Source organism: Bos javanicus, chromosome 2 (genome assembly GCF_032452875.1).
Source record: "Bos javanicus breed banteng chromosome 2, ARS-OSU_banteng_1.0, whole genome shotgun sequence".
Lineage (NCBI taxonomy): Eukaryota > Metazoa > Chordata > Mammalia > Artiodactyla > Bovidae > Bos > Bos javanicus.
Window position 1 is genome coordinate 129,111,342 of NC_083869.1, and position 23,510 is coordinate 129,134,851.

The 23,510-nt window shown below is 48.0% G+C and overlaps 1 protein-coding gene across 1 annotated transcript; it reads right to left on the bottom strand.

Moving 5' to 3' along the window:
* Positions 1-2,229: 2,229 nt before the first annotated feature.
* Positions 2,230-6,081, bottom strand: RPL11 (ribosomal protein L11). Its single transcript, XM_061393496.1, has 6 exons — positions 5,977-6,081; positions 5,029-5,179; positions 4,192-4,298; positions 3,846-3,977; positions 2,726-2,836; positions 2,230-2,304 (listed from the first exon to the last, which is right to left on the bottom strand). Exons 1-6 carry the CDS (start codon positions 5,980-5,982, stop codon positions 2,275-2,277), a joined length of 537 nt encoding a protein of 178 aa, XP_061249480.1. The 5' UTR covers positions 5,983-6,081; the 3' UTR covers positions 2,230-2,274.
* Between the last annotated feature and the right edge of the window lie 17,429 nt (positions 6,082-23,510).

Below are 23,510 nucleotides of genomic sequence, written 5' to 3' on the forward strand. Positions count from 1 at the left end.
GGGAGCAGCTGAGGAAATGAGAAAACAAACACAGCAGGAACCTTGGAAGACTAAATTTTATTAGAGAAACCTCCCCAGACGTTACGCCTTCCCTCCCTCCCTCTGACGTTAGGATGTGGGGAGCGCTTCTACTCTGTAGGTCCATACACACCACCTGCAGGTCTTGTTAAAAGGAATCCAGGTCTCAGGTGGGGTCTAGCAGATCTGACCACTCCCCAGGCGATTCCAGCAAACACCAGTGCTTCAGACCCTGTGTGACGTGTTTGGAAGCCAAGTTTCTAACAAGGCTTCCCAGGCGGCTCAATGGTAAAGAATCCGCTTGCCAATGCAGGAGACCCGGGTTCAATCCCTGGGTTGGGAAGATCCCCTGAATTAGCAAATGGCAACCCATTCCAGTCTTCTTGCCTGGGAATCCCCTGGATAGAGAGGAGCCCAGCGGGCTACAGCCTCAGGGTTGCAGTCTCGGCCACAACTGAGCACACACGCACACGAGCCTCTAGCTAGAGGAGGGGCTGGGGGTGGCAGGCTTCCCTGCACCGCTGCTCTCAGCTGGCTAGGCACGTGTTCTCGCCTGTGCCAGCTCCCAAGGTGTTTAGTCACTCACCTAAAACATCACTGCTAGAGCTAGAAGCAAAACCCAGCTATTCCTCAAACTCCTGAGGGCCCGTGTTCCCTCTGGGCCAGAAGCCTAGGTAGTTTTTAAACGGGAAGTGAACAGATTTACAAGTCAGCAGGACCAAATGAAGGGTGGGCGCGTACACTGTCATTAAACTAAACAGGAAGTACATTAACTTAAAAACACAGCTACACACCAGTGGCTAACAGCCAAGTGCAGAGGATGGCAATACCATTAGAGACTTTCTACATTTCATTTTCCTGCAATGCTTTATTTAAACTAGTACATGCTCCCATCACTAGAAAATATTCCAACTTCCACAGCACCCAGTACTAGCCAGCCAATGTATTCACCAAGAGTTAGTTTGTTCTCAAAGATGTTTATTTCAGCTGTAGTTAGTATAGAGATGTTAAACAGAGAGGTCCCCCCACTATAAAAGTGAAGCTTCATCACAGGAATTGGGCTCCTTCACAAGTTGTTTACAAAGTGGGGTCCCACAGTAAAAGGTTGAGAAATGAATGCATGCTGATGGTCTAAGTGAAACAAAGCGTATGCTAACATATTTCATGATCCGCCCCTTCAAGCACCTGGATCTGATGGAGAGGACTATCAGGAAAACAAAGCAAGCCATATTTTCATAAAAAGTTAGGTATACCAAATAACCTCCTTTAATAAGGTTGAAAAATACCTTACAAAGGCAGCCAAAAAATTAAAGACCCATTTAACAGCAATGAAAAGGTGGCCCAGGGACAACTGAACTCGTCGGTCACAAGTGACGATGCTGAGTTAACTCGTGCTAGAGCCACTGGCCAAGTGTTATGTCCAACAGAGAAATGGTGACTTTCGAATGTCACTGCCTCGGTGACCTGGAAAAGCACAGGCAAAGGTCCCACTGTCACAGCAAAGGGCGCACTCTGGGAGCAGTCACATTTCTCACAGACAGTAACACAGAACTCATCCTTTCTGAGCACTATGTGCCTGGTGCAAGTTAAAGCCATCAAGAAACATTAAACGGCTGAACTGTGAAGGAGGTTAACTGTCATTGCCCCCACAATACAGATGGGGACGCTGACGCACATCTAAGGTATAACAGAGCTAATAAGATGCAGGGCGGGCAATCAAATCCAGCCAATGGGTCTCAAAGACCGTCATCCCCTTCTCTACTTACATTCTCAGCAACCCTAGATTCTCATTTTAAAGGAAAAACCGAGTCCAGTGTTTCACCCCAAAGCACCACATCAAAGACTCTGATCCTTTCACACAGCAGGACTGGTAAAGCCTCTAGTGGACGGCAGCATCACTGAGCAGAGGGGAGCCCTGCACCCCACTTTAATCAAGGCGCTAAATTCAAACCCGGCCCCAACCACGCCACCCCCCGTACAATCAGCTTCCAGCGGGCCACACCGGGCCACGGCACCACAGCCTGCCAGCAGGGGGCGGTGAGCAGGGCAGTGCTGCGAAGTGCTCAGCCTGGGTCTGCCAGGAAGCACTGGCATCCGAGGGGAAGACAGGGTGGTTACCAGCTATTCCCATCGAAGCTTTAAGTGGCTCGAGGTCCAAGGACTTGAATATGGCCAGGCTCCTTGCACAGAACACACAACAGTAATTGTACATTTCATTGAAAATGTTTTATTGACCTTTTGGATAGAAACGGGAATTTATTTGCCAGGAAGGATGATCCCATCATACTGAAAGAGAAGAGATTTTATTTTTTCAGAACAGGAGGTAACAGTAATGACTGCAGCAATGGCTAACGTTCGAGAATTCAAATCAGATACATGAATTTTGGCTTGGAATCCCACATCCCTAGACAGGAAGCTGGCCAGTTTTAACAATCGCTCCACTACGCTCAACTGCACTGGACCCTGAGAAAACGGGGTTCCTATTAAAAGTCATATTCCTCCCCTTCCAGTTACCTGCATTCACAGGGCTGAGGAGAAGCCTGGTTCTGGGTGTTCTCTTAAACCACAAACCCTGGAAGCCCATTTGCCAAGCTGCCCAAATGTTCTACCTTTAAACAGCTACCCACCAGGCTTTGCATCCCCGCATCCCAAGTCAATTCACCAACACCACCTTCCGCCACTCCACCTGAGACAGGTCAAGCTTTACCTTCTGCTGGAACCAGCGCATGGCCTCCTCTTTGCTGATTCTGTGTTTGGCCCCAATGCAGCCTGTCCTGCGCTTCTTGTCTGCGATGCTGAAACCTGGCCTACCCAGCACCTGTCCCAGGAATAACCAACAGTCACCTAACCAGCTCAGAGTCAAGAGCAGACGGACAAGACTCACACACTGGAGCAACTGATCTTCCAGAGTCACCTCGTAATTCTAGTGCAAGAGACCCATGACCCCAGGGTCTGATGGAACCAGCCTCCTGGACGACACACCGCCTCACGACAGGTTTGCTCAGGAGGCTGGCCTCCCAGCACCTCCCCTCTCCCCACACCTAACTCCCAGTGGTGGCTAAGGAGTCACCACTGCGCCCGTGTCCCAGAGTGCTATTATTTTAAAAAATAACAGATAAAAAAAATCTTACTTCAGCATGTGCATTCTATAAATCTTAAAATTTCAAGATGCACAAAGAAATAATTATATTTCTCTCCTCTGCTTTAGCTCAAAAGTGCTTCTAGTTAAAGGTTTGTGGTGCCTGTGAGCGCCGAACTCAGTCTGTCTGGACATTGAAATCTAATAGTCCTTCATGTTCACACTAGTCAGGACTTCAGGGTTTTGCTATTGACTTGATTCTGCGGGCCCAAAACATCACAGTGACACAAACGGTCACGTCTGCATTAAACCCCCACCCCGAGCGAACAGTTCCATCATCAACCCTGCTTTCATGCCCCCAGATGGAAGCCACCCCATTCCCGAGGTCTGAGGGAAGCAGCAGGGAAAAGAGCAGCCAACCCCAACACCAAACGCAACCTCAATACCATCTCTCAAAATGTTAACTCAGTGGCTGGAGTCGTTTCCTTCCTCCACCTCTGAGCCACATCACTGCTCACTAGACCCTAGACCCTAAGCACCACGACTATAGGAATCTTCGTCCAGCCACAGTCCATAGCCAGGGCTACACCCCCTCGCCTGCCACCAATGAGCTGCATCTTCCCCAGGGAGCGAAGACAGACAACACTCAAAGCCCCAATCCAACATGTGACCGCCAAGACAGCACAGACGAAAGAGAGGAGCAGCGCCCACTCTCACAGAGCGGGAGTGGGAGACTCGGTACTCATACCACGTAGAAGTCCAGGCCGTAGATACCGATGCTCGGGTCATACTTGATCCCCAGGTCAATGTGTTCTTGGATCCCAAAGCCAAAGTTTCCAGTATCTGAGAAGTTATTTTTTCTTAACTCGTACTCTCGCACCTGGGGAGAAAAATGCAGAAATCACTCCCTGTCAACTCAACACCCTGATATCTAGCTCAGCCTGCAACACTCAAGACCCCCAAACACGGTGCAGTGTAACTTGGTGAGGAACAACATCTCATTTCCCCAATACAGGGAAAAGCCCTTTAGAAGCTCTCCCCACCTCGGAAGATTGACTCAATCTACCATTCCCCCGTTTAGAGACAGGCCTCACCTTTAGACCTTTCTCCAGGATTTCTTCCGCCTTGGCCCCACGGACGGTGCAGTGGACGGCGATCTTTTCGTTTCTCCTGATGCCGAAGGACCTGACAGTGTATCTGGCTGCACATGGGGATAACAAGGAGTCAGCTGTCGTCACAGCTCCACTGCACTCCCCTCTCCACAACATCATCTCCAAGATTCCAAAATAAATTAGCATTCCATAGCAACCAATATTTGCTAAAACTCTACTGTACCCTTACCCCCATTTTACAGAAGAAGCTGAGAGGCTACCTTGTACAGACCAGTTGGTAAGAAAGAGGCAGGCTGCGAACCCCCGTATTCCATTATCCCAAGGCAATGAATCTCTAAACACAAAAAATGTAATGCCTGCATTGTGCCTGCTGGGCAGCAGGCATTTCAGATAACCCTGTCCATCCTCCACAATCTTATATATATAAACTATTACCATCCCCTGTATGCAAGTAAGGAAGCTGAGGCCCAGAGGAAGAAATCAGACTTGCAAGTGATGGAGCCGGAATCTGAAGCAGGAAGCAGGTTAGTCTAGGTACTCAGCCTTGTTCTTACCCTCGCCTAGATTATCCTCACTGCTAATCTAATCAAATGCCATTTTCTGCATTCCCAACATTTCCACCTCACTGCATATCCTCCTTACTTGGAAAAAATCTCTACTTGGGCTAGTCTGAGCTCAATTTCGATTCACACAAAGCTCAGGAAAGCAATGCTTTTAAGAGATACCACCTGTCACCTCCCAACTGGGTACAAAACGGGCCTGACGTTTTTCGGGGGCATCCCCCAACAGTCAGCCCTCCAGCTGCCGACAACCACTCACCTTTGGAGAACACTGGGGTCTGGCCCGTGAGCTGCTCCAGCACCTTGGCTGCCCGGGTCAGCCTGTCTCCGCTCTCCCCAACGCAGATGTTGAGGCAGAGCTTGCGGATGCGAAGTTCCCGCATGGGGTTCTCCTTCTCACCTTGATCCTGCTGCAAAAAAAGAGAAGCGGCGGCGGTCAACACGCCTCAACCTCCCCCCGGCGGCCAGCCTAAATGCAGAGCGCCTTTCCGCTCATCCCCAAAGCAGTTCCTAATAGATTTAACAGCGATCGTCACCCTTTCTTTCATCTGGGAGCCACCAAGGAAGGCCTCTCGGCGGGGCGGGGGGGGGGGTCCTTATCTCTCCTTCACCCACATTCGGAACGCGAGAAACAGGACAGGTACCGGGTGGTAAACTTACAGACGCTTGAGAGTGAACCCTCGGGGCTCAAAGTGTAGGGTAACGGAAGGCACCCCCTTTTTTCCAATGAGCGGGGGTGGGGGGGGGGGGACCAGCCAGCACGTGGCTGTGCAGCGCCCCCCCACCCCACTCGGAAACCGTCTAGAGGCTGCGACCGAAATCTGGGGTCGGCCCCGAGGGGAGAACCCGGCGGAGGCCTCCCCCAGCACCCGGCTGAAGTGTTGAGTCCCCGAGGCCAGAAGCCACAGGTCCCGGAACCCGCATCCCAGACCCCCCGTCCGATCGGTCCGCTGGCCACTCGCTGCAGCCTGCGGGCCGTGTTCCTGGGCCTCCGGCGGCTGCCCGGAGCCTACTCCTGGGGGGTGGGGGGAGACAAGCGACAAGGTCCAGCTCCGCGCCCTCAGCGCGCACGGTTCTGCCGGCTTCGGCACGGCCGGCACTGTGGGCTCCGTTCTCCTCGGGCGGCGGGCGAGGTAACCCCCAGCGGCTCGGCCGGCCGTGGATGGAGGTGGATGAAGGACAGTTAACCCGGGAATCAGCTACTCACCGCCATGACGGGAAACAGGAAGAGAGGGCGAGACTTCCGACCCAGGGCCTTATGGGCCAGGAGGCGGGCTCATTTCCCAGGCCAGCGAGATGAAGGAGTGGAAGAGAGGCGCGCCTGAAGCCTCGTAGAGTCGGCTGCCCCTTCGTGGGCATAGATGGCAATTACAGGAGACCCTGGCAGTCCTGGGGCCGACCTGGGCTTTTTGCAACACCGGTTTTTTTAAAAGCTGAACGCTTTGATTTGCGTTTCTCTGATACTGAGTGATGTTGAGCATCTTTTCATGTGTTTGTTTAGAAAGATGGTAACGATGACCCTATGTGCGAGACAGCAAAAGAGACACAGATGTAAAGAACAGACTTTTGGATTCTGTGGGAGAAGGCGAGGGTGGGATGATTTGAGAGAATAGCACTGAAACATGGATATTACCATATGTGAAATAGATCGCCAGTCCAGGTTCGATGCATGAGACAGGGTGCTCAGGGCCGGTGGACTGGGACGACCCTGAGGGATGGGATGGGGAGGGAGGTGGGAGGGGGGTTCAGAATGGGGGACACATGTACACCCATGGCTGATTCATGTCAATGTACGGCAACAACCACTACAATATTGTAAAATAATTAGCCTCCAATTAAAATACAGAAATTAATTAAAGAAATTTTAATCACAGGAATGATATTAAACTTTAAGTTGAAAAAAAAAAGCTGAATGCTGTTCCCCCACTTACAGCCTCACGAACAAGTGGTTCTTGCGTCTTGAGAGGGGCCAGGACTACACTAAGTCAAGTAGGCAAATTATGAAGTGAGAGTTTTATTCTTTAACAGTGTAAACAAATGGAATTTAAATATTTAGGGAAATTCCCTGGCGGTCCACTGCTTAGGACTGTGTGCCCTCACTGCCGAATGCCTGAGTTCGAGTCCTTGTTGGGGAATGAAGAGCCCACCAGCAGCGCACCGTGTCTGTAAACAGATAAATAAATAGTAACTGAACAGCGTTGGCTTCAGAGTCTTGAGCTGTGAAGACAGATGTGGTCCTGTTTTGGCTACCTCAATAGCAATGAGATCTTGGGGGCAAGTTACTAATTATTAATAGATTGCCTTCAGCCTCAGTTTCCCTCAGATTTGTGTTTTTTAATTTTTAAAAAATTTTATTTATTTTTACAGCTGCACGGGGTCTTTGTTGCCGTGTGTGGGCTTTCTCTAGTTGTGGCAAGCAGAGGCTGCTCTCTGGTTGTGGTGTGTGGGCTTCTCATTGCAGTGGCTTCTTTTGTCGCAGGGCAGGGGGTCTCCGCACTCCGGCTCAATACTTGGAGTTCCCTGGCTCTAGAGAACAGGCTCAGTAGTTGCAGCACCCAGGCCTAGTTGTTCCACAGCATGTGGGATCTTCCTGGACCGGGGATTGAACCTGTGTCCCTTGCATTGCAAGACAGATTCTTAACCACTGGAAGTCCTTAACCAGGGAAGTCCTTTTTTTTTCAATCTTTAAAAATAATGTTATTTAATTATTTTTTTTTTGCTGTACTGCATCTTTGGTGATGCTCAGGCTCTTGTGGCAAGCTGGGGCTACTAGCTGCTGTGTGCTGGCTTCTCATTGAGGTGGCTTCTCTTGTTGCAGAGCACGGGCTCTAGAGTACAGGCTCTGTAGTTGTGGCCCACAGTAAGTGGTTACTCCTATTAATAGAATGGAGAAGGAAATGGCAACCCACTCCCTATTCTTGTCTGGAAAATCCCATGGACCGAGGACCCTGACAGGCTACAGTCCATGGGGTCACAAAGAGTCAGACACGGCTGAGCGACTTCACTTTCTTTTTCTTTTCTTCCTATTAATATAAACCCACTTTATTCAAGCAACTCCCCCCACCCAAGAAATGTTAGATGTGGTACATACTTAAGAAAAGGTCATCCTGCAGGCATGTAGCTTACAGATTAGTCTCTGACAGACAAGGACCCCAATCTCAGACAATAACTGACCCCCCCTTGGTTGGCACTAAATGCGCATCAGCAGGACCCAAGGAGGTGCCATGCCAGGAACCACAGTCCGGACGGGAGCTGGCCTTGAGTCAGAGAGTTTCTTTGACGGGGAGAAATAGAGAAAAGAGGACACACAGGGCTTTGGTGGAAAAAGAGTCGGGGGCTTTCTTCTACCGCCATAATTCCCTCTCTCCTCTCTGGATGGGAGGTAGAATTCTCTAGGTTCTCCTTGTAGCATCCTTAGGGACAAAAGGACACTCCTGGGAAGCTGGGCTGATGGGAGAGAGCCAAGAGAAAAGGTACACCCTTTGAGCCTTCTCTTCCAAGCCCCCAGCACTAGCCCAGAGCAGGGGCCTCTGGCAGATCCCTAGAATGGGCAGAGCCAAGGAAGGGACTGCTCCAGAACTCCAGAGATAAGGCAGCTGAATGTAGCCCGTGATCTTGGATTTTCTCTTCCTATGAAGCACATTACTGGGACCACTGGCAAAATCTGTAGACTTAAAATGTCCGTATAGTAGTTTAATGCTTGACCTGATTATGGGAGCTTGGTTACGGAAGAGAATGTCTTTAGGCTTAAGAAATGCACATCCAGTATTTGGAGGAAAGGGGCCACATGTCTGCAGTTAACTATCAAATGATTCAGAAAAAAGATGTTTATTTAGAGGGAAAAGGATAAAGCAAAAGCAGTAAATTTAAGATTTGAAAAATCCAGATGAAGGTCACGTGAGACTTCTTGCAACTTCTCTGTAACTCTGAAATTGTCCAACTAGAGAAAATAACTTGAGGGAAACGTGAACTTGGGAAAATACATAAAAGCTTATCTTTGATAACCCCTGTCTCATTCCCTCCTGCAACAGTTCTTCTCCAGCCGCATCATTTGACAGCGGTACCCACACGTGGTAACGAGGAATAGCTAATTAATACCAATATACCATGCCCAATGGTACCAGCTCATTCAACCTTCCACATCCCTGTGGAGGCAAATTCTATTGCTCTCCCATTTTACAGATGGGCCGACAAGGCACACAGAGGTTCAGTAACGTTTATAGACACTATTAGTATAGTGTAGTCAGGAGGTCTGACCCCAGAGTCCAGTCCTGTTCTAGGAGCTAATGAACGAAGCCAGGGCCAGAAGCTGCTCCAGGCTTTCCCAGTTTGTGCCTTTTCCTCCCCACAACCCCAGCTCTCTGGGTCTTGCCCCAGTCAGGTCCCCAGGAGGAAGGCAGAGGGGCAGAATTAGACCCAGCCCCATTCTACTTCCTCCTTGCTGGAGGCATCCAGGTCAGTAGAAACAGAGGCCAGAAGACTTGTTGTGTTTTATTCCTGTGCCTGAAACTCTTCCATAAAAACAAGACCGAGTTAGCAGGGGCAGGTTTAGCACAGTTCAGGCATGAGAAAGGCAAGTTCGAGTCTTCTTGAGCCACTCTTTCCCGGGTGCAGCCCTGCCTCGCCGCCCCTGGCCTAGAGAGGTTGGGTAGCCATCACCTCTCACTTCTTTGCAGCTTTTGTGGTCACCGTGGTGACTCTGCCTCTAGGAGCTGCCTTTTCTTTACGGCTATGATGACTGTGACGGCCACAGTCTGCCTCATGTCCTGCGTGGCAAATCGACCTAGGATACAGGATGTGGGGAAATGGTGGGGAACGCTGCCAGCAGACAAGTCATGGCACGATGGCACAAGGGGGTCATGTGAGCCAAATAAGTGATGGTTGTAGCTGTGCAGGGGCCTCCTAGGTGCCACTAGCGGTATAGAACCCGCCTGCCCATGCAGGAGACAGAAGAGACATGGGTTCGATCCCTGGGTCGGGAAGATCCTCTGGAGGAGGGCATGGCAACCCACACTCATATCTTCCCTGGAGAATCCCATGGACAGAGGAGCCTGGAGGCCTGCAGTCCATGGGGTCACAAAGAGTCAGACACGACTGAAGCAACTTAGTACGCATGCAGAGTTGTACATACAAGCTCATTTAATTCTCCCAACAACTCACAGTAGATCTCATTGTCTCCATTTCACAGGTGGGGAAACAGGCAGAGAAGTTGGAGTTTACTTGGCTGTAATGGTTGGAAACCCAGAAGCCTCAGCACTTACATTCTTAGTTTCTCAAGTCTCCTGCTTCCATGAGTGAAAGACACAGGGAAAGTTTGCTCTGAGGCATCCGCCACCCGACCGTTCGAAAGCCCCCGGCCTCCAGGCTAGTAGCACATTCTCTGTGCACATCACAACCCACGGGATGGATTGCGTTTACATTCAGCGGTCACTCTGGCAGTTGCTTCTCTTGGGAGTTCTTGATTTCTCCCCCAGCTTCAGGTTGTGGAGGGCAAGGCTTTCGTAGCTGGCCTCAAGTCTCGTAGAATTTTTGGCAGATGGAGAAACTAATGCAGCGCTGAAGATTCAGGTGGCAGCCTCGGTGGCCCACTTCTAAAGTTAGCCATTGGACTGTCCCCCTGAAGCTGTCACATTTTTTTCTTAATATGTATTTATTTTATTGGAGTGCAGTTGACTTACAGTGTTTCAGATGCACAGCAAGGTGATTCAGTTATACCTATACACATACATTATTTTTGAAATTATTTTCCATTTTAGATTATTACAGGACTATAGTTATAGAGTGAACCTTTGTTGCTTGTTGCATATTTATTTATTTTTTCATTAGAAATCTAGCATTCTATTCATACCAAATCAAACAAGTGGAAACAAAATGTCATAAAATTTTTAGCTAGGCAAAAATTCACAAGCTTGCTAAAATATATATATTACACATATTATTTATACATGGAGCTTCTCCCGTGGCTCAGTGGTAAAGAATCCACCTGCAATGCAGGAGGCTGGTAGGAGACACCAGATCGATTCCTGGATTAGGAAGATCCCCTAGAGAAGAAAACAGCAACCCACTCCAGTATTCTTGCCTGGGAAATACCATGGACAGAGGAGCCTGGTGGGTTACTGTCCATGGGGTCACAAAAGAGTCAGACACCACTTAGCGATGAAACAACAACATACAAAAGCTTTTCTACTGTGCTTGATAAAGGCTGGAGAAAGAACATGAAAAAAAAGAAGAGAGGGAGAAATTGGAAAACATAAACTAAATGAAATGGGAGTGCTGAATATGAAGTAGAAAAAGGGAAGCAAACTAGATAGGAGAGAAAGATCATCCTATAGTCCAGTTGTTTTTAAACGTGACTGCTCATTAGAAACATACCTGGAGCTCTGGAGGGAAAAAAAAGCAATACCTGAGCATTTGCATTTTTCAAAAATATTTCAAGATAATTCTGATATGCATCTGGATTTTAAAAAGTGATTACAGTCAAGAAGGAAATGGCAACCCACTCCAGTATTCTTGCCTGGAAAATCCTATAGATGGAGGAGCTTGGCGGACTACAGTCCATGGGGTCACAAGAGTCAGGCACAACTTAGTGACTAAACCACCAAAATGATTCTGTTCATTAAATTTCTGAGCACGGAATAAAAGCAGGGGGAATGCTCTGATGAAATGTGGAAGAATGCTTTTGTAAATCTAATACAGCTAAAATGTACATTTTTTCAGATTTGATCAATGGAAAAGATTAGAATTGGATTATGATATAAAATAAAAAGCTTTTACTGACATAAAAAAGTGATTATGAGTTTTTCTATTAAATCATAGTTTGGGTGATATAGAATTCTATTATTTTTTTGTTGACCAATCATGATACAGTGATATTAAGTGAGTAATCATTACATAATCACAATAGAAACTATCACATTATTAATCAGCTAGACTCCAATATAAAATAAAAAGTTAAAAAGAAAAACCTTAAGAAAAAAAATATAGCCATTTTAAGATCACTCCCTTCTCCTATAACTGGGAGACTCTGAGGGCAGGGGCTTGTTTATTTGTAAATATCTAACAGTTAGCACAGAGCCTAGCACAGAGTAGGAATTGTCTACTCACTATGGTTTGAGTCCAGAAAGTTCTAGAGGTTCAAGCCCAGCCATGCATAAGATACCTGGGGGGTGTAAGCAATTGGAGAACCTGAGCCTCTGGGTTTAGGCTCCATCAGTGGTTCTGGTGATACACTAGGTTTGAAAACCACTGCATCAGAGAGTCAGGGAAGGGAGAAAAGTCCCTACTAATCTCTTTACGGCCCACCTCCTCCAGGTCAGTGCTTCTCAGACTTTGATGTGCACCCCAGTTGCCTGGGGATCTTGTTAAAATAAAGATTTGAATTCAGCAAGTCTGGCTGGAGCCTGAGATCCTGCATGTCTAACCAAGTCTCGGGGGATTCTCATACTGCTGGTGCACGGTCCTCGCTTGGAGTTAGTAAGGCTCTGAAGTGGCCTCCCTGTGTGACACTAGGCAAGCTGCTTTCCCTTTCTGGGCACTTCTAACCTGGCATGCAGATCCTCTGACCAGGGTTTGCTTGCTGGCTCAGGTGTGACACGTTGGCCAACCAGCTCCCTGGAGCTGGGAGGAGGAGGGCACAGTCCAGGCAGTCGGTTGCTGCTGGAGCTTATACAGGGGTGGGCACTCAAGGAAGCTTCCCACACACACGGGCTTTCTCAGAATCATCTGGATGATGCCTGCCTCTCTAGACTTCAGGGCTTTGGGCTTGTCCTCTGGCTTCATGCCCGAGCGCCAGTCAAGCTTCTCTCTCTGCTCTGCAAACTTGCAGGTGATGTGGGTGGCGTGATGGTCCAGAACGGATGAGTAGCCAGCTGCAGTGCTGCTAGGATGGCTAAGGATGATCACGTGGAACCAGGGAGAAGGAGGTGGGTGGACTGGGGGAGGAGGAGGGCAGTAGCCAAGCATCCTTCAAAGGAGGTGGCTCTAACCAGCTAAGGGGTCTGCTGCCCTGGACACATGGTAAATTATAGTGAATGTTTATGGGGTGCACCAAGTTCTGTGCAAAGCAAATCTCATCCATTCCAGTTTAATTTTCACAGGAGGGAGTCTGAGAAAACCCAAATTTCTTATCCAGGATGTGGCAGAGTTGAGGCTAAATGGTATCTGTTAGTGATAGACAGTATTATATGTACTACCTCTCCTCACCTTTTAGAACAATGAATTATAATAATAGCAGCTATCTAACTTGTTAGGTGGCCCCAGGCCAGCTGTTTCATACATCACCTCATTTAGTAATCCCAAGATCACTGCAAGGTAATCCTAGTCCTAGTCCATGCATAAGAAAGAAGGTACTAGACATTGCGTTAAGAAAAGGCTTCAGGGACTTTCTTGGTGGTCCAATGGTTAAGAATCCGCCTGCCAATTCAGGGGACATGGGTTCAATCCCTGGTCTGGGAAGATCTCACAAGCTGTGAGGCAGAGGCAGCCACAGGGGCTTGTCTGTAGGGCAGGCAGGAGGCTTGATGGAGTCTAGGGCTTCTAGTAGCGTTGTGCTTACCACATTCCCTTGCTTCCTAGTAATCTTCAGTCTCTGAACCAGGGCTCAATCTGGAATAAGCCACCCAAGGTGCAGCCCTGAGAAAATCCCAGGTACCAGCCTGTACTTAACATGGAACTTCAAGCAATTTGTTTATACATTCTGAGCCTGGGCTTCCTTAGCTATGAAATGGCAGTATCCGTGCCTATTTGCAGACCAATATAAAGACACAAAAGATCACATTCAGTCCACCAAGAGCAATACATGACACATACTACGCACCCACTAAATAGTGGCAGTTACTATAAATCTCCGGAGAAGGCAATGGCACCCCACTCCAGTACTCTTGCCTGGAAAATCCCATGGATGGAGGAGCCTGGTACACTGCAGTCCATGGGGTCACTAAGAGTCAGACACGACTGAGCGACTTCACTTTCACTTTTTAGTGTCATGCATTGGAGAAGGAAATGGCAACCCACTCCAGTGTTCTTGCCTGGAGAATCCCAGGGACGGGGGAGCCTGGTGGGCTGCCGTCTATGGGGTCACACAGAGTCCGACACGACTGAAGTGACTTAGCAGCAGCAGCAGCAGCACTCTAAATCTCAGAGGCATTGCCCCTGAGTTGAGCCCATACATTTTAGGAAGCAGAGATTCCTAGAATCTGAATAGCCCTTAATCTCATTCCATGTGCTCGTTACACAGATGGGAAAACTGAGGTCCAAAGAAGAGAAAGGACTTGTTAACACTCAGCAAAGTTAAGTAAGCATTGGGGATTTCCCTGGTGGTCCAGTGGTTCAGATTTCACCTTCCAATATGGGGGTTGTGCGTTCAATCCCTGGTCAGGGAGTTAAAATCCCACGTTTTGTGGCCAAAAAAGCAAAACATAAACAACAGAAGCAATATTGTAACAAATTCAATAAAGACTTTAAAAGTGGTCCTCGTCAAAAAACTTCTAAAAAAATGTTAATCAGGATAAGAAGGAGGACAAGTGTCAAGTACTCTAATACTCATACCTTCTAAAGACTAAGATGTTCTCCAACCAAGGTACCCCAAAGAATGTGCTGCAGTGTCTGAAAACTAAGGAAGCTGACTTATAAGCAAGGGATCATTACTGATGAAAGACCTTTCCAGAAGATGACTTTCAGTATGACAGTACATTGCATGCATGCCTTTTAAGCAGACGTTATATTTACTCCTCTAAAAACCCTACTCAAAGCTCATCAGAGGCATCACCTTTGCCCTCAAAGATGTATCAGTCAACTGGAAATCCAGGACAGAGGACACACGGAAAGCATCAAGGTGGTTGATATTAAGGGTCAGGTGGGCTGACCACGAGCTGGCCAGTACTTGGGCCATATAGATTGGGTAGACAATTGGAATCCTGGTAAAGGGCCTCCTTTTCAGCTATTGGTCTTTGAGCAAACCTCTAGGCCTCCAAACCTCAGTATCCCGTCCATATCAATTAAACACCAGCCCCCACCACAGCACTATAGAGAGGTAGGTTCCCTGGTCCTGAGGTCACACACGGCAAGCTCTGCGAACAGTCACTCTCAGTGCTTGGTGAGACTCTCAGAAGGAGGGAGAGGTGCCAACTGCCGTGGGTGAAAGGGTTGGGAAAGGGGATCAGGAAAGGTTTTGGTGGATGGAGGAAAAGGTTCCAGTCAGAAGCCTTCTTCCATGGAGGAGAAGCAGAGCTGGGCCGGACAGAAGCCACAAAGAACCATTAGCCTCGCGGACTCAAAAATGACTGACCTGAGGAAGGGAGCTACCATTTCTATTAATAAGTCAGAGGGTTGAGCTTCCCTGGTGGCTCAGAAAGTGAAGAATCTGCCTTCAGTGCAGGAGACCTGGGTTCAATCCCTGGGTTGGGAAGATCTGCTGTAGAAGGGAATGGCAACCTACTCCAGTATTCTTGCCTGGAGAATTCCATGGACAGAGGAGCCTGGAGGCTGGACGTGACTAACCATGGGGTCACAAGGAGCTGGACATGACTAAGAACAAGGGCAAGAACAAGAGGGTGAGGAGAGGGGAGAGGTAAGAGGCTTTGAAAAAATTTAATAAGCAATTTTATATAAATAATTCAAACTTTTAAAAAAATTTCCTCTCTTTCTAAAGGGGATAACTAGGGGTAGAAGTATGTTGCCAAAGGACCAGTAACTGGCAGATGGCTAAACCAGGATAATGAAGTCAACTCTTCATCAAACACCAGTCTCCTCAATGAAGACAACCTCTTCAATTAACCTGATGAACTTGGCATACTCACTTGGCTCTGTGCCAACTCACAGACTTGTACAACAAGCCCATGAGATTGGCATCATCCCCATCTTAAAGTGGGGGAAACCAAGGTCTCCAATGTAACAGATATTTCTTGAGAGCTGAGTCTAAATTCCAAGTCTACTAATCTAGTCCATTCATTGTTGTCGCTCAATTGTGTTCAGCTCTTTGTGACCCCCATGGACTATAGCCCACCAGGCTCCCCTGTCCATGGAATTTTCCAAGCAAGAATACTGGGGTGGGTTCTCAGTTCCTACTTTGGGGGATCTTGCTGCCCCAGGGATTGAACCCACAGCATCTTGCATCTCTTGCATTGGCAGGTGGATTCTATCTGGCTCACTGGCTGCATGCTTTGTGCTTTGTTCTTTTAGCATCTAGAACACGGTAGGTGCCTCAGCAGGACATATGCATGAAACTCTCTTAGCTCACTAGCCAAAATGTGTGGGGAATCAGGCAGCAAGGGCTTCAGATTGGTCGTTTCAGATTAGTCTCTCTTGGCCACTGTTGCACTCATGCCTTGTCCCCTCAGCATTTAGATTTTTCTAGCATTTGTCATCATCCACTATATTATCACTTACCTCCACCACACACACGCACACACACACACAGGTCCCCAAGACTGCGAATGCCACGAGTACAGCTTCTTTTCCTTTACTGTGGTACCCTCAGCACCAAGGACAGTTCCTGGAGCGCAAAAGTTCAAATACCATCTAAAGGAACACATCGCCAATGGCAGTTCTAACCTTTCTCTCAAGGACCATTGGGCAGGATATGTCAGAAGACTCCAAAATAAGGCCTACCCACTCTGTTTCATTAGGAACTTATTCTAATCAAGTTATCGAGGACACATGCAAAAATTTATTTACCAAAATGCTTACAGCAATTTTTAATAAAATTAGAAACCATATTCCTAGAAGATTGTGACCTTGGGCTATCCTCAACTCTAAACTGTGTTCTAGTTTTCTTATTTCACATGGGAGTAAGGTGCCTGCTTCATGGGGTTCTGTGTGTGTAAAGAGCTTAGTCTGGTATCTATCACATAGTAATTTCTTCAATCATTCATCACCATTTTCATTCCTTTTTATTTATTTATTTATTTTTTACCATTTGGATATGCCCAAACAAACTACTGCACTTTCAGATTCAGTACAAAGCACTCATTAGCTCTTAAACGTGTTTAAATGGCAAGGACATTGTATTTAGTTAGTTTTGGTTGCACTGGGTCTTCGTTGCTTTGCGGGGGCTTTCTCTACTTGCAGCAAGCAGGGAGCTATTCTCTCATGGCTACTCTTGTTTGTGTTCCACAGGCTCTAGGCACATGGGCCTCAGCGGTTTCAGTGTGCAGGCTTAGTTGCTCTGGGGCACGTGGAATCTTCCTGGACCAGGGATCGAACCCATGTCCCCTGCATAGGCAGGCAGATTCTTATCCCCCGCACCACCAGGGAAGTTCCTGCAAAGACATTTTTAAAGGGTTCTAGAATAGTATGTTTAGTTTGAGTGCCGCTGTGAATATCTAGAAGAACTGCACGAAAAGTAGTTTATCTGTAGTAAAAGTGAAAGTTGCTCAGTCATGTCCCCTGAGACTTTGCAACCCCATAGACTACACAGTCCATGGGATTCTCTAGGCCAGAATGCTGGAGTGGGTAGCCTTTCCCTCCTCCAGGGGATCTTTCCAACGCAGGGATCGAACCCAGGTCTCCTGCATTGCAGGTGGATTCTTTACCAGCTGAGCCACAAGGGAAGCCCAAGAATACTGGAGTGGGTAGCCTATCCCTTCTCCAGGGGATCTTCCTGACCCAGGAATCAAACCAGGGTTTCCTGCATTGCAGGTGGATTCTTTACCAACTGAGCTATCAGGGAAGCCATAGGGATTTGCAGTTTATGTTTCATATCTGCTGCAATGAAGAGTAGGCCCTGCTCCTTGCAACTAGAGAAAGTCTACGTGCAGCAAAGAAAGCCCCACACAGCCAAAAATAAATACATAAATAAATAAAATATATAGAAATGAGCTCTCATTCACAAAGATACTTCCATTTTTTTCTTGAAACATCTATCCCTCATTGGCTTCTGTTTTCTTATGTTTGATGGAATTTGGAGCATAGAGAAATACTTCCTAATGTGAAGACAACTTCAAGAACAGGATGAAAGCAGAATAAAATGTTACAAGACTATGTACAGTGTCCTCTAGGTGTTACACCTGGTCTTCAAGGTGTTTCAAATTTCATAAAATCATTATTTGGGCCAAACTCAGATCTTATGAGCACTGAATTTGGCCTGTGGGTCCCAGTTTTGACCTCTGTTTGGGTTTTCTACTTTGGACCTCTTTTTTCCCATCAGAGCCTTCAACCAGCTGGGGGAGATGGATATGGCAAGGAGGAGATGGGAGAGGAAGGAAAGGCCTTGCCTGGGAGTGGAGAAGACTCATGAGAGTCCCTTGGACTGTAAAGAGATCCAACCAGTCCATCCTAAAGGAAATCACTCCTGAATATTCATTGGAAGGACTGATGCTGAAGCTGGAGCTCCAATACTTTGGCCACCTGATGTGAAGAACTGACTCATTGGAAAAGACCCTGATGCTGGGAAAGATTGAAGGTAGGAGGAGAAGACGACAGAGGATGAGATGGTTGGATGGCATCACCGACTCGATGGACATGAGTCTGAGAAAGCTCCAGGAGTTGTTGACGGACAGGGAGGCCTGGCGTGCTGCAGTCCATGGGGTGGCAAAGAATCGGACACAACTGAGTGACTGAACTGAACTGGGGTTGATATCCATCAGGCTCACCAAGAAGACAGAAAGGTCAAGGTCAAGGTCATGGAGAGAAAGATGCAGTACTGGTAACAGACTCACAGCCACAAGCAGCATGGAGGAGCCTAGCCCTCCTGGGGACAAGCTCCATCAAGGTGATCCTGTCCAGGGTGAGGCACTCTCCTCTCCCCTCTTTCAGTTCCCCTCCCCCATCCTTTCCCTGCCCTTCCCCCTTTTCCATCTTCTTCTCTGGTTCCCTCCCACCTTCCCTCTTCCACAGGGGTCAATGGGAAGCACTGGACCTAAGTTCAGATGTGCCACCATCCAGCTGGTGGGTGGACTTGGGCATGCCACTCCGCCTCAGCTTGCATCCACAGAGAGTGGGGACTGTGATGGAACCTCCCTCACTAAGAACCTGACCTTGACCTTGAACTTGATCCATGGTGTCAGGAGACCTGAGTTCTGATTCCACTTCCGTTATTGGCTGGCTGGGGCGACAAACCACATACCTCTGGAGCTCTTTCCTTCTTTATAAAAAAAAAAAAAAGTTTTTTAATGTGGCTAGAGATTGGACTAGATAATATAGGAATCTCTTTCAAGCACTGAACTTCTGGGGTCAATTCTGCGCGCTCTGATTTCAATTTCTATTCACCTCCGCCCAATCTCTTGGAGAACTCACGCTCCACAGCTGGCCCAGTCTTTCCCTGCCTGTACAAAGCAGCTTTGATGAACTCATTTGCCCTCCAGCAGTGAATCACTGTATTTCTCAAGGGAGAACATCTGATTGGGATCTGAGATTTGAGTCAGCACCTGGTTTTGGAATTTAGGCTCAGTGAGTGAATCTGCACGCGGTTGAGACTCTAACTGGGAGAAGCAGTTGGTGGCCACAGTGGCAGAGAAAGCCAATCTCAAGGGAAGGAGGGGGAGAGGCAGAGAAGGGTACACAGCAGACCCACAGGGAGAAGCAGAGGAAAGAATCTCCATTTCAAGCTCTTGGGATCCGTGAGACACCCCTGAGTCTTTATAATGGATTCTCCTTTCTCCTTTTCTATTAAGCTCCAGTTAATTTCTGTTCCTTGTCACCAACGTTTTCTAATCCTTGTAGGTTGAAGCACAGCGGTTTGGTTTATTATTTTTCAAAAAAGCTGAGTATGTTTTCAGTAGATAAAAACAGAAAGCTTGGACTTCCCTGGTGGTCCAGTGGTTACGACTCCGCACTTCGAACTGTAGGGGGCGCAAGTTCAATCCCTGGTTGTGCTGTGCTTAGTCGCTCAGTTGTGTCTGATTCTTTGCAACCCCACGGACTGTGGCCCACCAGACTCCTCTGTTCATGGGATTCTCCAGGCAAGAATATCGGAGAAGGTTGCCATGCCCTCCTCCAGGGGATCTTCCCAACCCAGGGGTTGAATCCAGGTCTCCCGCATTGCAGTGGATTCTTTACCGTCTGAGGCACCAGGAAAGCCCAAGAATACTGGAGTGGGTAGCCTATGATTTCTCTGGGGGATCTTCCCAATCAGGGAATTGAACCGGGGTCTCCTGAATTCTAGGCAGATTCTTTACCAACTGAGCTCTCAAGGAAACCCCCAATCCACCCCTGCTTAGGGAACTAAGATCCCACATGCCGTGTGGTGTGGCCAAAAAAAAAAAGAGAGAGAGAGAAAACCAAATAAGGATGCACACACCCCAAAAGAACAAACTGAAAGGAAAGCAATCATGAGTTATTAACTTAGCAGATGCTTTTGAGCAGCTGTACTCTGCCAAGCATTGTGTCCAGTGCCTTATACACACACTTTACCTCTAATCTTCGCCACTACCCTTGAGAAGTGGGCCATGTTTTCCCCATTTCAGAGGACATTGAGGCACAGAGAGGTCAAGGGACTCCTGTGAGGACACACAGCTGGGGAGGAGCAGAGACGCAGTGAGTCAGGGCTTGCTGAGATGACAAGAAGCTGGGTCTTACCTGGGTCAGCAGAACTCAAGAGTGAGGCGATCTCCTGGGTGGGAAACCATTTGGCCCAGGGGGTGTAGCAAGCCGGAAAGATCACACCCTTTCATGACTAAGTTATTCTGGCTACAAGAGAACATAGCAGTCTTTCCAGTTTGAAGCAGGGAGGGATAGACTGGAGAGGAAATTCTTCCAAAATAAAAAGCACTTGGCATCTCTCAGTAGCTCTTCTTTTCCATTTTCTCAAGATTCCTCCTATAAAAAGCCTTCCTGGGTTGGGCAAAAACGATTCCTCCCCTAGCTCCGTGGAGGACGTTAGAGCGAGTAGGAGAGGAACAGGCCATACTCAAATCAGGTTGGAATCAAGCATTTACTCTGCAGCTGCACCATTTTTTTTCCCCCCACAACGTGAGGCATGCAGGATCTTACTTCCACGACCAGGGATCGACTCTGGGCCCTGCGAGTGAAAGAGTCCTAACCACTGGACCACGAAGGAACTCCCTGCATCTCCTTTATATGCAAAGACTTCTCTTAGATCAATAAAAAGCAGGCTCTGTCAATGGCCAAGAAACCAAGAAAGGATAGTCAGCATTTCTAAGAATCAAAGAAATGCAAACTAAAGCAACATACCATTTTTACTTTCTGGGTTTTCAAGCATTAGAAAAAAATAAAGACTGTCCCTGGAGAAAGATGTGGGGAGACGGGCACTGCTGTACTTTCTTGGTGGGAATTTCAACTGACAAAATATTCTGCATTTTGAGAATATGCCTCTAAAGCCCTAGGGTGTGCATCCTTTTGACTCAGTGATTCAATTCTAGGTGTTTATCGAAAGGAAATATAATCACAGGGGTATTCTTTCTAGAATTATTTACAATAGTGGGAGGGTCTCTGGGGTGGGCTGAGGCTGCCAGGGTGCTCAGGGCATTCACGGGGCTTGGGGTAGCTGTTATCGATCCACCAGAGGTAAAATATTTTCATAGTTTGCCAACTGGTTCTGCCATATTGCCCATCTGTAATGCCAGTTTTAAAAACTATTTATTTTAAAGGTTTGTGTCTGCTTCTTATAAAATTGGAGTTGGGAGCTAGGGGTTTGGTTCTCGTTCTTCTACTTGAGCCCAGATCTGGGGGCCTGACTGTGCCATTGCTCTGATGGGAAACGGCATGCGTGTTTGGGTATTCCTGGGTTTTAAGCATTTCTCAGTTTTCATTTTCAATACTGTTGTTGTTGTTTAGTCACTAAGTCATGTCCGACTCTTTTGCAACCCCGTAGACTGTTGCCCGCCAGGCTCCTCTGTCCTTGGAATTTCCCAGGCAAGAATACTAGGGTGGGTTGCCATTTCTTTCTCTAAGGGATTTTCCCAGCCCAGAGATTGCAACTGAATATCCTGCTTGGCAGGCAGATTCTTTACCACTGAGCCACCAGGGAAGTCCCATTTTCAATACAGCAGATACTAAAAAGAAATAATCCACATAAACAAAAGGTCTGTGGGGTCCTTGACAATGCTCCCAAGACCAAAGAGTCTGAGAACCACTAATCCACACAATTGAGTGTCAGGACCACATTCAAGATCTAAAAGATGGGGTGCAGGGTATGTGCGGGCCGTCCAGCCTCCCCAGCCAATGAGGAACAAAGCCTGCATTTATATCTCAGCTGTCTGAGTCCTCTCTCTCCTGCTCCTTACCCGGAAGACCCCCTTTCAGTGCAACAGAGTGACTCAGGTCTGTGGTTCTCCTGGTGGAGACCCAGGTGACTTCCTGCAGCATCCTAGCTCCGGCCCAGGGCCCAGCCCTAACTGGGAGAGCAATGAATGTTTGTTGACTGAGTGAGTAAGTCAGTAAGTAAATTCCAAGCGTCTCTAATTGAAATTCTCCCTGGGAGTGAAAGGTTAACCAAATTCTCTCTTTACAACCTCAGCCCGGCTCCTCCAAGCCCTCTTTTTTGGCCTCAAACTTCTGCGTAGCCGTGAAGGACAAGAGACTAGCAGACGCTTTAGACAGAGGGCTAGGCAGAATAAGTTCTGTACTCATGGAGGTCCTCAACTATGATGGCAGGCAGGAGAGGCCCAAAATATGGAGTGACGTGAGTGAGTCTTTCAGACAAGAGGGGGAGCATGGAAGGGGCTGTAGGGACAGGAAGGAGGGTTCCTCCTCTGCTGCTCACAGGTGGAGCAGGTCAAAGATAATTCACTTCTAAGCTGGACTGAAAGTAGAGCACGGGTTGGCCAGATGCAGAGGTGGAGAAGGCTGTTTCCAGCAGAGGAGGAGCCTGTTGGAAGACCCAGAGGAGAGAGAGCTTGTGGAGTCCCAGAGACAGGAAGGAAGGTGGTCTGGAGACTTCCCTGGTTGTCCAGTGGCTAAGACACCCAGCTCCCCATGCAGGGGGCTGGGGTTCGATCCCTGGTCAGGGAACTAGATCCCATACTCCGAAACTTGAGATCCCGTATGCCACAATGAAGATCCAAGATCCTGAGTGCTGCAGCCAGGACTCAGGTGCGGCCAAACAGATAAAAATAAATATTCAAAAGGAGAAGAAGATGACCTGGAGAAGTGGGTCCTGTGCACGCAGGGCCACAGAGACCATGACCAGAGCTCAGAGGGAGGGGAGCTGTGTCAGCTCAGAATGCCATAACAAGACACTCCAGACTCAATAACTTAAACAATAGAAATTGGTTTGCTTCCAGCTCTGGAGGCCCAACTTCAAGATCAAGGTGGCACTGATCAGTTTCATGCAAGGCTCTCTCCCTGGATTGGAGGCGGCCAGCGTCTCCCCGGTCTTCACGTGGCCTTTTCTCTGTGCTTGTGCTGGGGAGGGGGCGGAGGCAACGTCTCCTGTGTCTCTGTTGGATCAGGGAACTCACTCTTATGACCTCATTCAATCTGTGTTATCTCCTAAAGGTCCTATTTTCAAATACAGTCACACTGGGGGGTTAGAGAGTTAACACATGAAATTGGGGGGCAGAGAGGGCTCACAGTTCAGTTCACACGTATCTATGTGTGCTCAGTCGTGTCCGATTCTGTGTGACCCCGTGGACTGTAGCCCACCAGGCTCCTCTGTCCATGGGATTTCCCAGGCAAGAATACTGGAGTGGGTTGCCATTTCCTCCTCCAGGGGATCTTCCCAACCTAGGGATCAAACCCACGTCTTTTGTGTCTCCCGCATTGGCAGGCAGATTCTTTACCACCATGCCACCAACCCAGTTCACAGCAGACACGATTGAAGGTGTGTGGCAGGGAGATGTTAGG